The sequence below is a fragment of the Cebus imitator genome, unplaced genomic scaffold (assembly GCF_001604975.1).
Source record: "Cebus imitator isolate Cc_AM_T3 unplaced genomic scaffold, Cebus_imitator-1.0 Scaffold45, whole genome shotgun sequence".
Classification (NCBI taxonomy): domain Eukaryota; kingdom Metazoa; phylum Chordata; class Mammalia; order Primates; family Cebidae; genus Cebus; species Cebus imitator.
In genome coordinates, this window is record NW_016107360.1 from 11,114,405 (window position 1) to 11,131,526 (window position 17,122).

General features: G+C 38.9%; 1 protein-coding gene across 6 annotated transcripts in view; it reads right to left on the reverse strand.

Annotated features, from left to right (window-relative positions):
* SKAP2 (src kinase associated phosphoprotein 2) overlaps positions 1–8,070 on the reverse strand; it is a 225,285-nt gene extending 217,215 nt beyond the window's left edge. For 5 of the 6 annotated variants that reach the window (XM_037737925.1, XM_037737924.1, XM_017527033.2 and 2 more), the window contains exon 1: positions 7,699–8,070. In XM_037737925.1, the coding sequence (XP_037593853.1) occupies positions 7,699–7,765 (67 nt within the window). In that variant the 5' untranslated portion in view covers positions 7,766–8,070. The remainder of the gene's footprint in view (positions 1–7,698) is intronic. The other variant, XM_017527035.2, reaches the window with a different exon arrangement.
* Positions 8,071–17,122: the final 9,052 nt, after the last annotated feature.

Here is a 17,122-nt window from a genome sequence, read left to right on the forward strand (position 1 = left end):
TCCCCTGAGATCATTACAGTAACTTTTGCAAGAAAGTGGAATAAGGGAAGAAGCAACGTCCCTACTGCTGATTCTCCTTCACTAAGGAGAATCACTGGCACAATGACTGGGAATAGTCTGCTTAATATTATTTTCACTCAATGTTTGCCTTTCATGAGTATTTAATTGCCTATTTTACATTTTCTCCAAGTTTAAACAAACAGAATCTATTTTCTATCTCTGGATGTAATAACGAATTGCCCAAAGAGCTTTTTTCTTTAAAAGGTCATTTCAGTTTTATAAAAACTCAGGGGGAAAAAAAGGCTGCAATACTCTACATAGTGTTCTCTAACGCCCTCAAAAATGTTTTAAAAATACTGATCTATGTTACTGTTTTATGACAAAGTATTTGTTGAAAGAGTGTGGGGCTGTAGGAAGAATCGGTATTTTTCGAGGATGGCAGAAATTCAGAGATTGGGTATGGGCAAAAGTCTATTTTTTTTTTTTTTTTTTTGAGCAGCCTTTTTTAACATACTTATCCCTAAGCTTTTCCCAGAAAAAGTTTAAGACAACTACCATTATTTAATAAACAATGACTTTTTCGTGATTATTTCTCAAAGGTGATGTGGAGAGAGTAGAAATTGCTTTGCTTAAATAATAATAATAAATAAACTTTAAACTGGAAGCGGCTCCCGAAATAATTGTAGTTTGTTGATCGTCCACTGACTTGGTTAGTTTTTAAGCTTTTGAAATCTAGGTTACTTCTTAAAATTTACACTTTACCCGTTTCTTTTCGAATCGAACGAAACCAGCCTCTTCCAGGCACAGGAGACTCCTAAACGTACCAGTGGCCTTCGGCCCGTGCCTGAGAAACACACCGATCCTGCTCCCGCAACGCAGAGACAGACCAAGCGACGCAAAGAAGTTGTAGGGCTGTGAGATGCTCCAGTTCGGCCCTCGAGTGTTAAACCCCAGGGTTCCTCTCAGGCTGAACTGTGAGCAGGGAGAGCCGGGTCTGGGGCAGCGCCCTCGCCAGACAAATGGGTCTGGATCTGTGGCTTTGTAGCTCAGAGCCCGGGTAATATTTCAAAAGCGAGCAATACGGTCTTGGGCGAATCAAGTGCTCCTCTGGCTGGTTGGAGAAGAGATTTGAAGCTTTTTATTGTGCTCTAAATAGCCCTGCAAATGGTAAACTAGCAAGCACAGTAAACTAGCAAGCATGTTAGCCCTTTTCTACCTTCCTGTAGGGATCGTGTAGATATGTAGATTTTACCATTCCCTACTGTCTGTAATTATTCAGGGAAACGCAGTAATTTGATTACCAGAAAAGCTTGCTCAACTCTTAGCCCAGTTTTTAGAAATTCTTCCTCGGAGGGAGGGGCTCAATGCACTCTCACGCATACTGGCCACGGGAGAGAAGCGTGGGAGGCCCACTCTGCACTGACGGTAAAGGGTCTAACTACCAGGTCTCACTACCCCCACCTACCCCCATCTTTGACTCTGGGCCAGCAGCCACAGAGATTGAAGGGTCTGCGCTGCTTGCATTTAACCCCAGAATTGCCCCCATCTCCATCAGCCTCCACCCCTGCCCAAGTCATCAGCAGGAAAAAGTTATCCCGGTGAAAGTAAACGTGATGGGATTTTAGCTCACATTACACCTTAACACTGTCAAGGGTAAACCTTATCTCCTGGTACAGCTGTAAGTATCTGGGGGAGAAGCCATCTGAAAAGATCAGATTTACAACTGTTCTGTTGATAAATGTTAAACAAAATTAAAAGATGATATATTCTGGCTCAGCAATCTTAAGCAGTTTAAGTTAGAAATCTGTCCATAGCCATGGAGACCCGCAAGAGGCAAACACTTACACCAAGTCACTGAATCGTATTCTAATTTTCCTTTTTTCCCCCTTTTAACATATAGACTTCCTAAAAAACAGCCACCCCACCTTTCCCTAGAGTCAAGAGTGGTTGGGACAAGTATCTAACACACACACTAACTGCTTTCTACCAACTTCTACGCTATACAGATCACATAGTGAAAAGGTGGAACTACACCAGGTCAGAACAGTTTAAAATTTTTTGCAAATGATAAAATAACTCAGCTTCTGGATGTAGTATTTAGCACAGGTTCTCACTCTTGAAAAGCAGTTTGACCACTTGTCCTCACCACCCCCCACTATCAAACAGCCTAGAATATGACTTGCAGGCTGGAGGTTAAAAACAAGTCACAAAGGTAACACCTCCTCTTCCTGCCTAGTCCTCCAACCATCCAATACCTCCTTGCACAAGCATATACACACACACAGCCTCTGTGATGGCCTGAATTGTATGGGAGAGGGAGCAAGATTTGGACTGAATCTACCACCATATGCTCAGCCCCAGATCAATAAATGTAAAACCAATCACACAGCACCCCCAATGGCCTTACTAACTTAATTCCACATCTCACTCAATATTTGTGAATTGGGCCAGATTTCTCTTTGCATTCATTGAGATGTGCTGCCACCAAACTTAATATGATAGGGATACTAGCCTAGAATGTAAGCTGCCATCAGGAAAAAGAAAAAAAAAAAAAGACATGCTTTTCTCTGTTAAAGCAAGGTATGGTTCTGACCAAACAGCTACTGGTAAAAATATAAAAATCAATTAAACTGGCACATGCAAATCAATGGAGCCAAATACCCAAAGTTGGAAAATGGCTAATTGAAAAGTTATTGATTGTTCTAGCTGATGTCCTTTCTTGATTACCTAGCACTTTTATAGGTTACAGATGAACTATGGATTTTTCAAACATGGAAAAGGAGACATAAACAGGCATAAGAGCTCTCATAGTATAATGGGTAAAACATACCAGAGTCTTACAATCCAATCACTGAACAAAATTTCCAAAATTGACTTTCAGAGACTAAATGATTTATTTTTATAGAAAGCTAGGCTGTTTAAAGGTAGGGCTGAACATCTTTCAACCTCTATAAGATGACTCTTGGTAAATAGCACCTTACAATTATCAAAATATTTTTACCACACATTTTCAAAGAAGCCACAGTGAATAACATATTAGTCTGAAACTTACACTATATTCACTTTTAGGCAGCATCTATTGTAATGTGTTCAGGATGTGATTTAAAAAGAAATGTAAACCCAGTGGAATGAAAAAGATAGAGTTAGCTTTAATTGAAAAGGACAAACTAAGTGAATAATGAGTATATAAAGTCTAGCCTATGCCACTTTTATCACCCATATATGACACTTAATCTGAAATTTATGAGAGACAACTAAACAGTGTTTCAAATCACCAGCAGCTTTTCCTACTCTGTTGTTTCTACCTTCTTTCTAGTAATACTTTAATGCTGGTAACAGGAACAATAAGCTCATTTGCAAAGTTTTCATATAATGCTATCCTTAAAAATATGTTTGGATTCCTCCTTTTAAAGAAAACCAATGATAATTTGGACTGATTAGCTATAAAAACTGTGCATGATATCAAGAGCCTTATACAGTAATCTAAGTAAAAATACTTTCAATGGACCACCACGCCAAAAGATCTCCTTCCAAGAAAAAGTAGGACATTATATACTTAAAACAGGCAAATAGTTTTCCTAACACCACATCTTAATTCATCTATATTATTTAACTCATACAAAAAAATCTCTATAAACCTCTAGTCCCTTAATTTACGTATATTCCTATTTCCAGAAAAGAATATCTTGGAGGTACAATAGATTTCATTTTGAGATTAAATGTTCTCATATCAACTTTATGCTCTTTAGTGATTGCTGCCAAAATGGGGCAAGCTTGTTCTTGCTCTGTAGGAAAATCCAGGTGCTAAAGAGGTAGGTGACTATTGGTGACTCAGTAGGTGCCACTCTTCCCTTTACATACTTAGCCAATGTCCCAGAAGGAAGTTACGGGACAGTAGATATACCATAAATAATTATCATAGGAAAAATAAAATCAAAATGTTGACCAAATTATAAACGGAACCTTGGAAAGGTGAAAATCAAACCATACTATATTCAGCATTGAAAAAATTCTGCCTCTATTTCAAATAAATTGCATTCTTTACCCAGTGCCCCTATAGGAACTCATTAGGGGACTGATCATACACCCTAAATAATATTGTGTAGAAAAAAAATTCACATAATCAATGTGTAAAGATAATCAATGTCCGCTAAATATATTGATTATCTTCATACATAATGTGTGGAAAAAAAATTTTTTTTAATGTCCTGAAAATTCCCAGTAAGGAAAATGTGATATTTGTAATCAAGATTGCCACGTCAACAAAATCTCAAGATCACTTTGCAGAAACTATATAACCACTTTATTTATTGTTTGGTTGGTTTGGTTTGATTTTTCAGAGCAGTGACAATCACTATTTTCTTTTAACAATGGTTTCATTTTCTAATTTAGTAAACTGAAAATAACAACTTCTTACAGCTTTCCTTTTAAAATTTGTTGTCCTAAAACAAATGAATGGGGATGAATGACAATATCTGGCTGTAAGCCACTAACAAACCATTATTTAAAGGATGATTAAACAAATGAAGGAGGCTGGAGGGAAGTGGTTCTAGTTCCTCTTACTTTCTTGCCTGCCTAGAGAAAAAAAAAAAACTCACATAAATCAAGATTATTCTTGCTGCTAGTCCTAGTCAAAATATTTGGATGTGAGAGAACATTAAATGGACAAGATTTGGGATTGTCCTTTGATTTCAGTTATCCAGGCTAAACCTGTTCTTCCATTGCTATAGAAAAGAAAAAAAAATCAAAGGTTGCCTGTAAAACCAATGGCAGCTCAAAATTTGCTTTTAACAACAAAATTCTGTAAGTCCTTTTCTATTCATATAACCAAAAGAATAATCAACAACATTTTATAAAAAGCATAGGTCTTCAAGACTTAATATACTAACTCCCCAAAAAATTTAACTAAAAATCAAACTAGATAGCCACTTTTTCAAAGGTATCACTATATGTGAGTTAAGAATAATGACTTCTTTTTTTTTTTTGACATTTCTATGGAATGTTTTTTATAGGGGAAAGAAGAAGGGAGAGGGAGCAAATGTTGAAAGCATAGCCTGGACTGCCATGATCAGTCAGAAAAATAAAGAGAAAGAAAAATAATAAATAAGAATACACTTGAGTACTTATCCCTTTTAAGCAGGTGAAATTTCAAACAACACATATGACATATAATGATTTAGATAATAGGCATGTGGAACAGAAATAGATACATCCAAGCAACTTTTTTAACAGTCATTATCTTTGGATTTCCTATTCATTTTTCTAAAAACAAAGGATTTAAAACTCCTGAAAAGTTTAGTTCCTTAACTTCTCTACCCTGAATTCTAGCATAGTACCATGCATTCCAAGAGCACTCAACTGTTAACTACAACCAACACTACCAATATCTCCTTAGTTTCAAAGAAATATACGAAATAAGCCAGCAGTATCTCTAATATTCAAACCAATATAAATACTTCTATAATTTTAGTTACTGTAAATCTACTCATATACTATTACCCAATACACTTGAATTATAAAAAGAATCATGCACAATGCCAACAATATTTTTAGATGCAGTATATGAAATAATTGCTGACAGCATCTATTCTTGAATCCTTCTCTACCTCAGAAAAAGATTTTAATTACAGTCAAACATAAAATGTTAACAACTGTCCAAATAAGTTTTTTTAAACCTGAAAAACACTTATTTGTTAAATTTCTTTAAATATAAATATGCCCCAACTCACTTTCATACTTCTTGAAAATATCCTCTGAATATAAAGTATAATCCAAATTTATAATTCCAAAAGTTTTAATATTTGTTTTAATATTTCATGTGTTTTCATGTTTCATGTGTGTTTTAATATGTGATTTGCTTTAATATAAAATAATGAAAATGTCAATAAAATGACTTTAAAATAATTTCAGACATTATGCTAGTATATTACCTGAATAAAGAGAGACGGCAGAAACATATCGGAAGTTAGCATTGGCAGATATATTAAATATGTAATTTTGAGTTTTTAGTTAAACTACACAAATAAGGGCCACATGAAACACTTGTGATCTATGGGGATCAGAGAATAAAGAGTCTCACGACCTACATATCATATTATCTTTGATGGACGATTACAGATCCAAATAACAAACTGTATTATGGGAGCTGCCAAGCTTTAAAACATGCACCTAGAGGTCTATATGTTATTTCTTAAATTCAAAAATACAGACATAGAATATACTGAAAATGGTTTCATCTATTTTTGGAATAATGATACACATTTTTCTGAACTGGTTATTACAATAATATTCTAAACAAACAATTCCAGCATTGTAACAACAAAAAATGTTAACTGTAGTAAAACAAAATCAGTAGTCATGTGATGTAATAAAGCTGACTGAAGTCAGTCTTTAGACTTCTTTATTTCCTTTAGTGGTACCCTTTAATGACAACAAGCATTTCTCAGAGTGAAAGACTATCCCACCACAAATGCATTCAATATACTGTACCATAATCATACAAACATAAGTCTACATTAATACAACTTAGTTTTATTTTCCCTGCCATATTAATGATGCCAAGCACCAACATTGTATAACAGCATATTAGATTTGGACTCACGTTGCTATAACTTACTATTTCAAATGTCACATATTAGATGGCATTGCTTTTTAAGAGTTAGAATAAGCAATCTGTAGTCTAGTTATTCATGAACAATACTGAAAGATAAATATTCTAGAGACAACTAAAACTAAAGTAAAAATCAACATTCAATTTCCAGAATTTTGACGTAAACTAGACAAAATAAATGATGGTTAAAATTCCAGAACATTAAGATAGGCAAGATTTGTGCTACCTCAAAAAGATATATTTTCTACCTTGCACAGAAATATCAATTTTCATTGGTTCTTAGTGAACATACACACCTCCATATCCAGTACATTAACGAACTAGTAGTGGATTCATAACGCTACTGAAGAGTCATGTTTTTAGCTCCTAAAATGAGTTCTTATAAATGGTAATGTAAAACCGAAAAGGGGAAGATAAGGGTGCAAAGATGAAGTACTTTCATCGTGTGACACAGGAAGTACAACTTTAACATATCCTTCCTTTTTTGCTTTAATATATTACTGAGGCTGAGGACAAATGGTCATTTGAGAATCAGACCTTCTGCAAGTCTTAAATGTGAGTGAGCTGAATGTTTAAGAAAAATGGGAGTTTTAGAAATGACAAACCCTTTCACCGCATAACCCCTAACACCTGTGGCTCTGACATCTCTTTGCATCTCTACATCCTCTACCTCCATTGGCCAGACCACCCAAGAACTACTTCTTTGACTTCTGCTCCCTTCTGCCTGCTCACACAGCATTCATTATCATGATCATTCTCTCTCCCTCCTCCACTCTTCTTCCCCCGCCCCCTCCTCTGTCACACGCACCGCGTCTTCACAATGCACTTAGAAACGTTCTGATCCCATTTGTGTAGATCATCAAAAAGGGCCTCGCCACCATCCCCGCACCAAATTTCAACACACACGCCCACTCTCTTTCTGAGAGGAAACAGCCCCTCTTCTCTCCTCCATGTGCCGACCCCACTGGCCAGAAGACGTGGGGAGCGGGGGGAAGGAGCGTAAGGGCTCTGAGTGCTTCTGTCCCCACCGGCTCGCCGTTCCCTCGCCCCCACCCCAACAGCATTACCGCCACCTTCCCGCTCTTTACCTGCCAACAGGTTCCTAATTTCCTCAGGGAGGGGGTAAGGAGAGAAGGTGCTGCCGGGGTTGGGCATGTTAGGGAGCGCAGGGCGTGCGGGGAAAAGAACTGCGCTGAAAAGGTGACCGACGGGGTTGCGGCTGCGACCTAGACTCAGGCTAGCGGCCCGAATAACAGCGGGGACACAAGTTGGAACACTGCCGGGCCAGGGCTCACAACAAGGAAGTCACTGAATCTCCGGCGAACAGCAGCTGGACTCTTGGCCCAGCCCCGCCCAGAGGTCGGGGCGGGGAGATGCTTGGGAAGCGGCACCAAGGGCCAGAGGCGTCCAACTGCGCATGTGTATCCCTCGGTTTTCCCGGCCTTAGAAGAAAGAGCCTCTGGGCAAGCCACGCCCACCACGCCCCCACGCCCACCACGCCCCCACGCCCACCACGCCCCCACGCCCACCACGCCCCCCCGCCCACCACGCCCCCACGCCCACCACGCCCCCACGCCCACCACGCCCCCACGTGCACCTCCTGCCCAAGGGAAGCAGGAGGAGGAGCCGCTTGTGGGAAGGGGGCGGGCTGAGGCTGCGTCACCTGATCCAGCGTCCGAAGCGCTTTACAGCCATTTTTGGTACGGGTGATACCACAACTGCTAATCGTTTCTCCAGGATTTCAGAAAATAATGTATCCGTGATACACAGTGTATAGAAGTTTTCCGATTATGCCTTCTGTGTAACAGTCAGTCCCACCGCAGTTTAAGCCACAAGGAATTTTCTGTTGTCCTAAACTATTATGGCTTTCTTTGTCCGATTGAACGGAGGTAAGGAAGTCTCATCTTCCGCCAGTCCTCCCCGAGACGCCGGTCTGGAGCCGCTCTGGAGGGTGCCTGTGATTGGCTCTTACATTACTTTTCTACCTAATTCATAATCTTGGGGTGACAGATTTCCGCCACTACAAGGAAGAATGGGAAGTTCTAAGCACTGTCCTTTGGCAGGAAAAAACAAAAGGGAACTGAAGGCCAGATAGACATAGGCACCACTGTCCATCTATAAGCATCAAAAATAAAATTGCTGGTGGTGATTCGTACAATAAAATTATAAAATCTGCTCACTCCAACTTGACCATTTAGTCAACAAATACTTATTGTCTGCTGTCTGAAAAGCTTCTTGAAAGTTTTCTCTTTAAAAAAAAATGGCTTATTTAAAACCTTTAACAGGCATACATTTTGTGCTTTCCAGATACTGCATTTTTTTAACAAATCGAAGGTTTGTGGCAACCCTGCATCAAGCAAATCTATGGGCGCCATTTTCCAACAGCATGTGCTCACTTCATATCACTGTCATATTTTGGTGATTCTCACAATGTTTCAAATTTTTTCCATGGTGCTCTTTGAAGTTACTATTATAATTACTTTGGGGCATCACAAACAGCACCCATATAAGACAATGACCATAATCCATAAATGTGTGTGTTCTGACTGCCCTACCAACCATACCTTCCCCCATATCTCTCCCTCTCTTGGGCCTCCCCATTTCTTGAGACACAACAATGTTGACATTAGGCCAATTAATAACTCTATAATGGTCTCTAAGTGTTCAAGTAAAAGAATCACATCTCTCACTTTAAATCAAAAGCTAGAAATGATTAAACTTAGTGAGGAAGGCATATTGAAAGCCGAGACAGACCAAAAGCTAGGGCTCGTGCACCAAACAGCCAGGTTGTGAATGCCAAGGAAAAGTCCTTGAAGGAAAGTAAAAATACTACTCCAGTGAATATACAAATGATAAGAAAGCAAAGGAGCCTTATTGCTGGTAAAGTTTTTGTGTTCTGGATAGAAGATAAAACCAGACATAACATTTCCTTAAGCTAAAGCCTAATCCAGAGCAAGGCTCTAACTCTCTTCAAGTCCACAAAAGCTGAGAGGTAAGGAAGCTGCAGAAGAAAAGTTGGAAGTTAGCAGAGGTTGGTTCGTGATGTTTAAGAAAAGCCATCTCCAGAACATAAACGTGTCTTTGGGAGACTGAGATGTGCAGATCGTGAGGTCAGGAGATCAAGACTATCCTGGCCAACATGGTGAAACCCCATCTTTACTAAAATACAAAAAATTAGCTTGGCATGGTGGTGTGTGCCTGTAGTCCTAGCTACTCAGGAGGCTGAGAAACCTGGGAGGCAGAGATTGCAGTGAGCCAAGATTGTGCCACTGCACTCCAGCCTGGCAATGGAGCAAGACTCTGTCTAAAAAAGGGAGAATATAAAAGTGTAAGATGAAGCAACAAATGCTGATAAGAAGCTGCAGCAAGTTATCCAAAAGATCTACCTAAAATAATTGATGAAGGTGGCTATACTAAACAAAGAGTTTCAGTGCAGATGAAACAACACTGTTGGAAAACAATGCCATCTAGGACTTTTACAGCTAAAGAGTAGAAGTCAATGCCTGGCTTCAAAGCTGCAAAGGACAGGCTGATTCTCGTTAGGAACTATTTCAGCTGCTGACTTTAAGTTGAAGCCAGTGCTCATTTACCCTTCTGAACATCCTAAGGCCCTTAAGGATTATGATAAAGCTACTCTGCCTGTGCTTTATAAATGGAGCAACAAAGCCTAGATGACAGTACATCTGTTTACAGAATAATTTACTAAATATTTTAAGCCTACTGTTGAGACCTAAAGCTCAGAAAACAAGATTCCTTTCAAAATATTGCTGCTTATTGACAATGCACCTGGTCACCCAACAGCTCTGGTGGAGATATACAAGAAAATTAATGTTGTTTTCATGCCTGCTAATACAGCATCCATTCTACTGCCCATGGATCAAGGAGTAGCTTTGATTCTAAAGTCTTATTTTAAAAATACATTTCATGGCTAGCTATGATGGGTCACACCTGTAATCCCAGCACTTTGGGAGGCTGAGGCAGGAGGATCACTTGAGCCCAGGAGTTCAAGATCAGCCTGGGCAACATAGCGGCACCCCATCTCTACAAAAATTAGAATAATTAGCTAGGTGTGGTGGTGTGTGCCTGTAGTCCTAGCTACTCAGGAAAGTGAGATGTAAGGATCCCATGGGCCCAAGAGTTGAAGATTACAGTGGGCTATGACTGTGCCAGTGAACTCTAGATTGGGCCACAAATAAGACCCTATCTAAAAAAAAAAAAAAAACCTATAGGGCTATCACTGCCATAGATAGTCATTTCTCTAATATATCTGGGCAAAGTAAATTGAAAACCTTCTGAAAAAGATTCACCATTCTAGATGCAATTAAGAATATTCAGATTCATGGGAAGAGGTCGAAATGTCAACATTAACAGGAGTTTGGAAGAAGTTGATTCCAACCCTCAGGGATGACCTTGAGGAGTTCAAGGCCAGTGGAGGAGGTCACTACAGACATGGTCGAAATAGCATGAGAACTACAGTTAGAAGTGGAGCCTGCAGATGTGACTGAACTGCTATAATCTCATGATAAAACTTGTAGGTATGAGGAGTTGCTTCTTATGAATGAGCAAAGAAAGTGGCTTCTTGGGATGAAATCTACTCCTAGTGAAGATACTGTGAATACTGATGAAATAATAAGACAGGATTTAGAATACCACATAAACTTAGTTGATAAAGCAGTGGTTGCAGAGGATTGACTCCAGTACCGAAAGAAGTTCTACTGTGGGTAAAATGCTGGCAAACAACATCACATGCCACAGAGAAATCTTTCATGAAAATAAGAGTCTCTCAAAGCAGCAAATTTCATTCTTAAGAGATTGCCACAGCCATCCCAGCTTTCAGCAATCACCACCCTAATCAGTCAGCAGCCATTCACATTGAAGCAAGACTGTCCACCAGAAAAAAAGATAACATGCTAAAGACTCAAATGATCATTATCATTTTTTAGCAATAAAGTTTTGGGGGTTTTTTAGAGATGGAAGTCTCCCTATATTGCTCAGGCTGGCCTGGAACTCCTGGTCTCAAGGGATCCTCCCACCTCAGCCTCCTGAGTAGCTGGGACTACAGGAATGTACTGACATGCCCAGCAGCAATAAAGTATTTTTAAGTAAGGTATGTTAGTTATTTTTCCAGACATAACGCTACTGCATACTTAATAAACTACAGTAAACATAATGCTTATATGCACTGGGAAATCAAAATATTTGTGTGACTCACTTTATTGCAATAGTTGCTTTACTAGGTTGGTTTAGAACCTAACATGCAAATCTGTGAGGTATGCCTGTTTGTGTGTGTGTGTGTGTGTGTGTGTGTGTGTACTCATGTATTAAATATATGTACATATATACAGATTTATTACATTCAAGTACCTGTTAACCATTAAAATCCTTCAAAACTTGGTGTAGAGCCATCAAGGAAAATGAAGTCACTGAAATCCCTGAAGAACACAGAATAGAGGCTGATGGAGGAAGGCTTCAGACAGAAACTGACTAGGCAAAGCATTTAGTGAGTATCCACTGTGTATTTCTCTTAGTAGAAATATCATGGACAACATGAGTCATTGAGATGCCCTCCACCACACCTTCCATCTCTGCTTGGCAAGGCACAACATTTTCAAAACCATGAAAATGTCAGCTTCTGAATTAAGTCTTCACTTAGATTTCCCTTGGTAGTTAGTGGCTCTTTCCTAGAAGTTACTATTATATTTTAAACATTGTAAATTGTTTATTCCTCTACCCTCCAACCTTCACTAGATCAACTAACTTTAGTTTGCATTAAAATTGTAGGGAGAACCTATTACATTGTGAATTTTCAAGTCCCGTCCCCAGAGATTATGAGTCAGTCTTTTTATGGTCGGACCTGAGAATCTGCATGTTAAACAATCCTTGGCTGGGCGTGGTGGCTCACACCTGTAATCCCAGCACTTTGGGAGGCTAACGCAGGTGGATTGCCTGACCTCAGGAGTTCAAGACCAGCCTCAGCAACACAGTGAAACCTCGTCTTTACTAAAACACAAAAAATTAGCCTGGCACGTTGGCATGCGCCTGTCGTCCCAGATACTTGGGAAGCTGAGGCAGGAGAATTGCTAGAACCCAGGAGGTGGAGGTTGTAGTGAGCCAAGATCGTGCCACTGCACTCCAGCCTGGGCAACAGAGTGAGACTCCACCTCTGAAAGAAAAAAAAAAAAAAAAACACCAACAACAAAAATCCTTATAGGTGAATGCAAGACATCATAAAATTTCATTTTGAGAATCACTTTGATACTTCCCAGTTCCTACAGGGCACAAAATTTGTTATAACTTATCTTTCATCCTCAGCTGGAATCCTAAACCTAACACAGAATAATGACTTTATTAATATTTCATCAAAAACACTTCAGACAGTCTAATAAAAAATTAGAAAGTCAAATGCAGTATGACATTTTTGTGTAATTCTCTGAGATAATAGTGAACTAATTATAAAAGGAAAAAATGGAGCATTTTAGAGCCTTTATCTTGCCTCTCAAAGCAAAGACAAAAGCTTTATGATTGAAGTAAAATATGCAAAAATAACAACAAAAAAGACACCCCACAAACAAACCCAGTCCCCAAAATGGAATCTGAAATTTCTACCCAGATTTTAAAATGTAGTGAATAATAGAACAAGCACTGGAAATTAGAATTGTTTTTGGTGGAGTTAATAGTAAATAGTCATTTTACAATATGTCTTCCAACTTCAAAGAATTGAAAACTATTTTTCTTAAGCTACAAAATTATCTTCCTTCCTAAAGAAGAAAACAACTATTTCATGGACATTTTATATTAGGGAGGATTCTTCCTCCCTTTACAATTATCACATATAATTCTTTGTCTTGTCACATTTTTTATTAAACCAGGCCTCAAAATGTCCCAATCCTTTGTTTCCTTCTGATAGAACTGAACCTTTTTTTTTAATTGCTGTGTCTCATTTATTTATTTATACTCCACTCATTCCACTAAGGAATTGAGGTGATTTGCTCTTGTATCAAATAGACAGCTTTCTGGAGTGGATCAAATGGACAGTGTCTACACTGCTCATTATGACAAGTTATTCTTGTTAGTGAGAGACAGGAAACTATTAAGATTACCTTAAAATATATAGCATCTCATAGTCCAAATAAGAAAAGGCAATAACAGAAAATGGACTTTTTGTGTGAAACATATATCCCCTATTTAGGAAGCCATTCTCAGACACAGGTCCATGATGGATTCACTTGGGCAATGCTTTGTATACTCTATCATTTTTACTGTTTATTGTTAAAGTTATTGAAATTGATTACAAAACAGAAAGTGTAATAAAGAGAAGTCAGGAGAAATACATTCTTATGTCTCTTGTTTCCATAACAAAAAACAAGAAGTAAATCAAATTATACTTTACATTCTTTAAACTAGTCATATAAGCTTAAAAAAAAAAAGAATAATAAATTTAACTTTAAAACTCAACCTAAGAGAGGCAGTGGCCTCCCTACCATTCTGCAGGGGAGAGACTATACTCTGGTAAAATCTTATGATTTGTCTTCCCAAAAATAAATCCTCTAGTTCAAAGACATATGTATATATCCCTACAACTGTATCTAACTGCTTTCCTTATGTTCTTCAAATTAGCTTAGGGGCACTGAATAAGTGTTTTCCCACAGGCCTAGGTTTAAGAGAAGCTAAATGAGCATTGAGGAAAAACAGAAAGGAGACCAAAACACAATTTACTTTTCTCTCCCTCTCTTCATTTTTATTTGGCTTTCATAGGCATGTGGAAGAAAGATTATATTTATACTTAGGCATTATATTAGCTATCTCTTGCTGCATAACAAAATTAAGTAGATTAAAACAAACAGTATCTCAGAGTTTCTGGTGTTTGGGAATCCATGAACAGCTTAGCTAGATGACTCTGGCTCTGAGTCTCTCATGAGAACTCCAGTCACCTGAACACTTGACCGCAGCTAGAGAATCTGCTTTGATGATGGCTCATCCACAGGACTGTTGACTGGAGTCCTCCATTCCTCTTTGTTAGAAAAAGGCCTTACTTGTTCACAACATGGACTTCTCCACAAGGCTGCATGAGTATCCTCATGATATGACAACTGGCTTCCCCCAAAGCAAGTAATCCACAAGATAGAGCAACCAAGACAAAAGCTGCAATGTCTTTATAACTTAATCTCAAAAGTGGCATCACTTTACTGCTGCCATATTTAATTGGTCACACAGACCAAGCCTGCTGGAAAGGTGGAAGGGACTACACAGGCTGTAAATAACAGGAGGTAGAGATCATTGGTGGCCACATTGGAAGCTGGCTATCGCAGTGGTCCTTCTGACCCCCAATATTCACATCCCTCCCACATGCAAAATACACTCATCCCCTCACAAAACCACTTGTAAAGTCTCATCTCATTATCACATAGGATCAAAGTTCAGAATCTCATCATTTAAATAAAACTCAGGTATGGATGATTCTCCTCTGGTTTAATTCCTTAAATATAGTTCTTTGAGTACAGATCTCAAACTAGAGATCTATGTAGTACAAAGACAAGTTATCTTGTCCCCACACATTCAATAGGAGACACTCATAGGATAACCACTCCAAACATTCCTGTTCAAAGGGGTGGGGAGAATAGAAAGTATACAAAGATCACTGGTCCAAAGCAATTCTGAAGCCCAACCAGGAAAATCTGGCAAGTTATTTGATTAGGACACAATTCTATTCTCACGTGGAAATAACTTTTCTTTGGCTCTTGGTTCTTCCCTCTGAGCCATCGTCTTTTTCCATGAATGGTTGTGTAATTTTCTCAACCTGCTTCCTGTCAATACAATTGAGCGGGGCGGTGGGGAGGGGGGTAAAAAGATCTGTTGTCATTTTGTACTGTCACTGTCCCAATTCTCTATCAATCAGAGTTCAAGAAGAAAATCAGAACTACTAGAATGAAGTTAGAGATAGAAAGAGATATAATATATGGCAATTTGTTGCAGAGATTAAACCCTACCCAATTACAAAAGCTGGTTAAACTGTCTCTTTATGTAAGGCAGTTATCTCTGCACCTCATGCTGGAGCTCAAAGTCCACACAGCAGGGAATCAGAAAGGGAACATGGAGGAACTTAATGACAAGCTGGTAACCAGAAGTATAAGCCATAGTTCATGAGCACAACCTGAAATACAAGCTAGCTTTCACTTGATGATAGGGATGACCTTCAGAAGCCAGAGTCCCTCATTACAGAGCTCAAATGCACACACTTGACTCAAGAGTCAGAGAAGCAGAAGGAGGATCCAACAGAAAATGAAGCAATGAAGTGAGCCAACCAGTAAGCAACAATACATGTGAATTACAAAATGACTGCTGCTTCATTTCTGCTCCCCAAATCTCACACAAGAATATATTTTGCAGCCTAGCCTAACCAGAAACATGCAGAAAAGGGGATTCTAGGAAATTCAGGTTGACAGTCATCAACCATGCACTTGTACTATCATAAGTAAAATGTGGATAAAATAAATGAAGCAATTGGGCTGGACCCAGTGGCTCATGCCTGTAATCCCAGCACTTTGGGAGGCCAAGGCAGGTGGATTACCTGAGGCTGAGTTCAAGACCAGCCTGATCGATATAGTGAAACACAGTCTCTATTAAAAATATAAAAATTAGCCAGGCATGGTGGCATGCACCTGTAGTCCCAGTTACTCGGGAGTCTGAGACAGAAGAATTGCTTGAACCTGGAAGGTAGAGGTTGCAGTGAGCCAAGATCATGCCACTGCACTTCAGCCTGGGCGACAGAGCAAGACTCTGTCTCAAAAATAAATAAACAAAATAAATTAAGCAATTGAAATTGCATTTATATTGCAGCCTAATCCATCTAAAAAAGTGTAAAATCTATTGGCTCTCAAGTTATCTTGTAAGGGCTCTTTTAAGAATTTTTAGAAATAAATATTTGAGCCGGGTGCGGTGGCTCACACCTGTAATCCCAGCACCTTGGGAGGCCGAGGCGGGTGGATCACGAGGTCGAGAGATCGAGACCATCCTGGTCAACATGGTGAAACCCTGTCTCTACTAAAACTACAAAAAATTAGCTGGGCATGGTGGCGCGTGCCTGTAATCCCAGCTCCTCAGGAGGCTGAGGCAGGAGAATTGCCTGAACCCAGGAGGCGGAGGTTGCGGTGAGCCGAGATCACGCCATTGCACTCCAGCCTGGGTAACAAGAACGAAACTCCGTCTCAAAAAAAATAAAATAAAATAAAGAAATAAATATTTGTTTTCATTTTCTAAGTTATCCTTCTTTTCATTTGAATATTCCATGGTTAGTTGGTATAAGTTTATCATTGCGTGGCAGTCAACGAGAAAAAATATTCTCACTGAAATTCATATGAAGTCATTTACCCTGAAAAGATGTGACATAGAACCCACCAGAACCAAAGGTACTGATAGATGCGGTTCACAATTTGAGTTTTTAGGTCATAATTATTATTAATCTTATTAGTATAATTTACTAAGTTAGCAAGATTTGCTCTCCATCTCATTTAC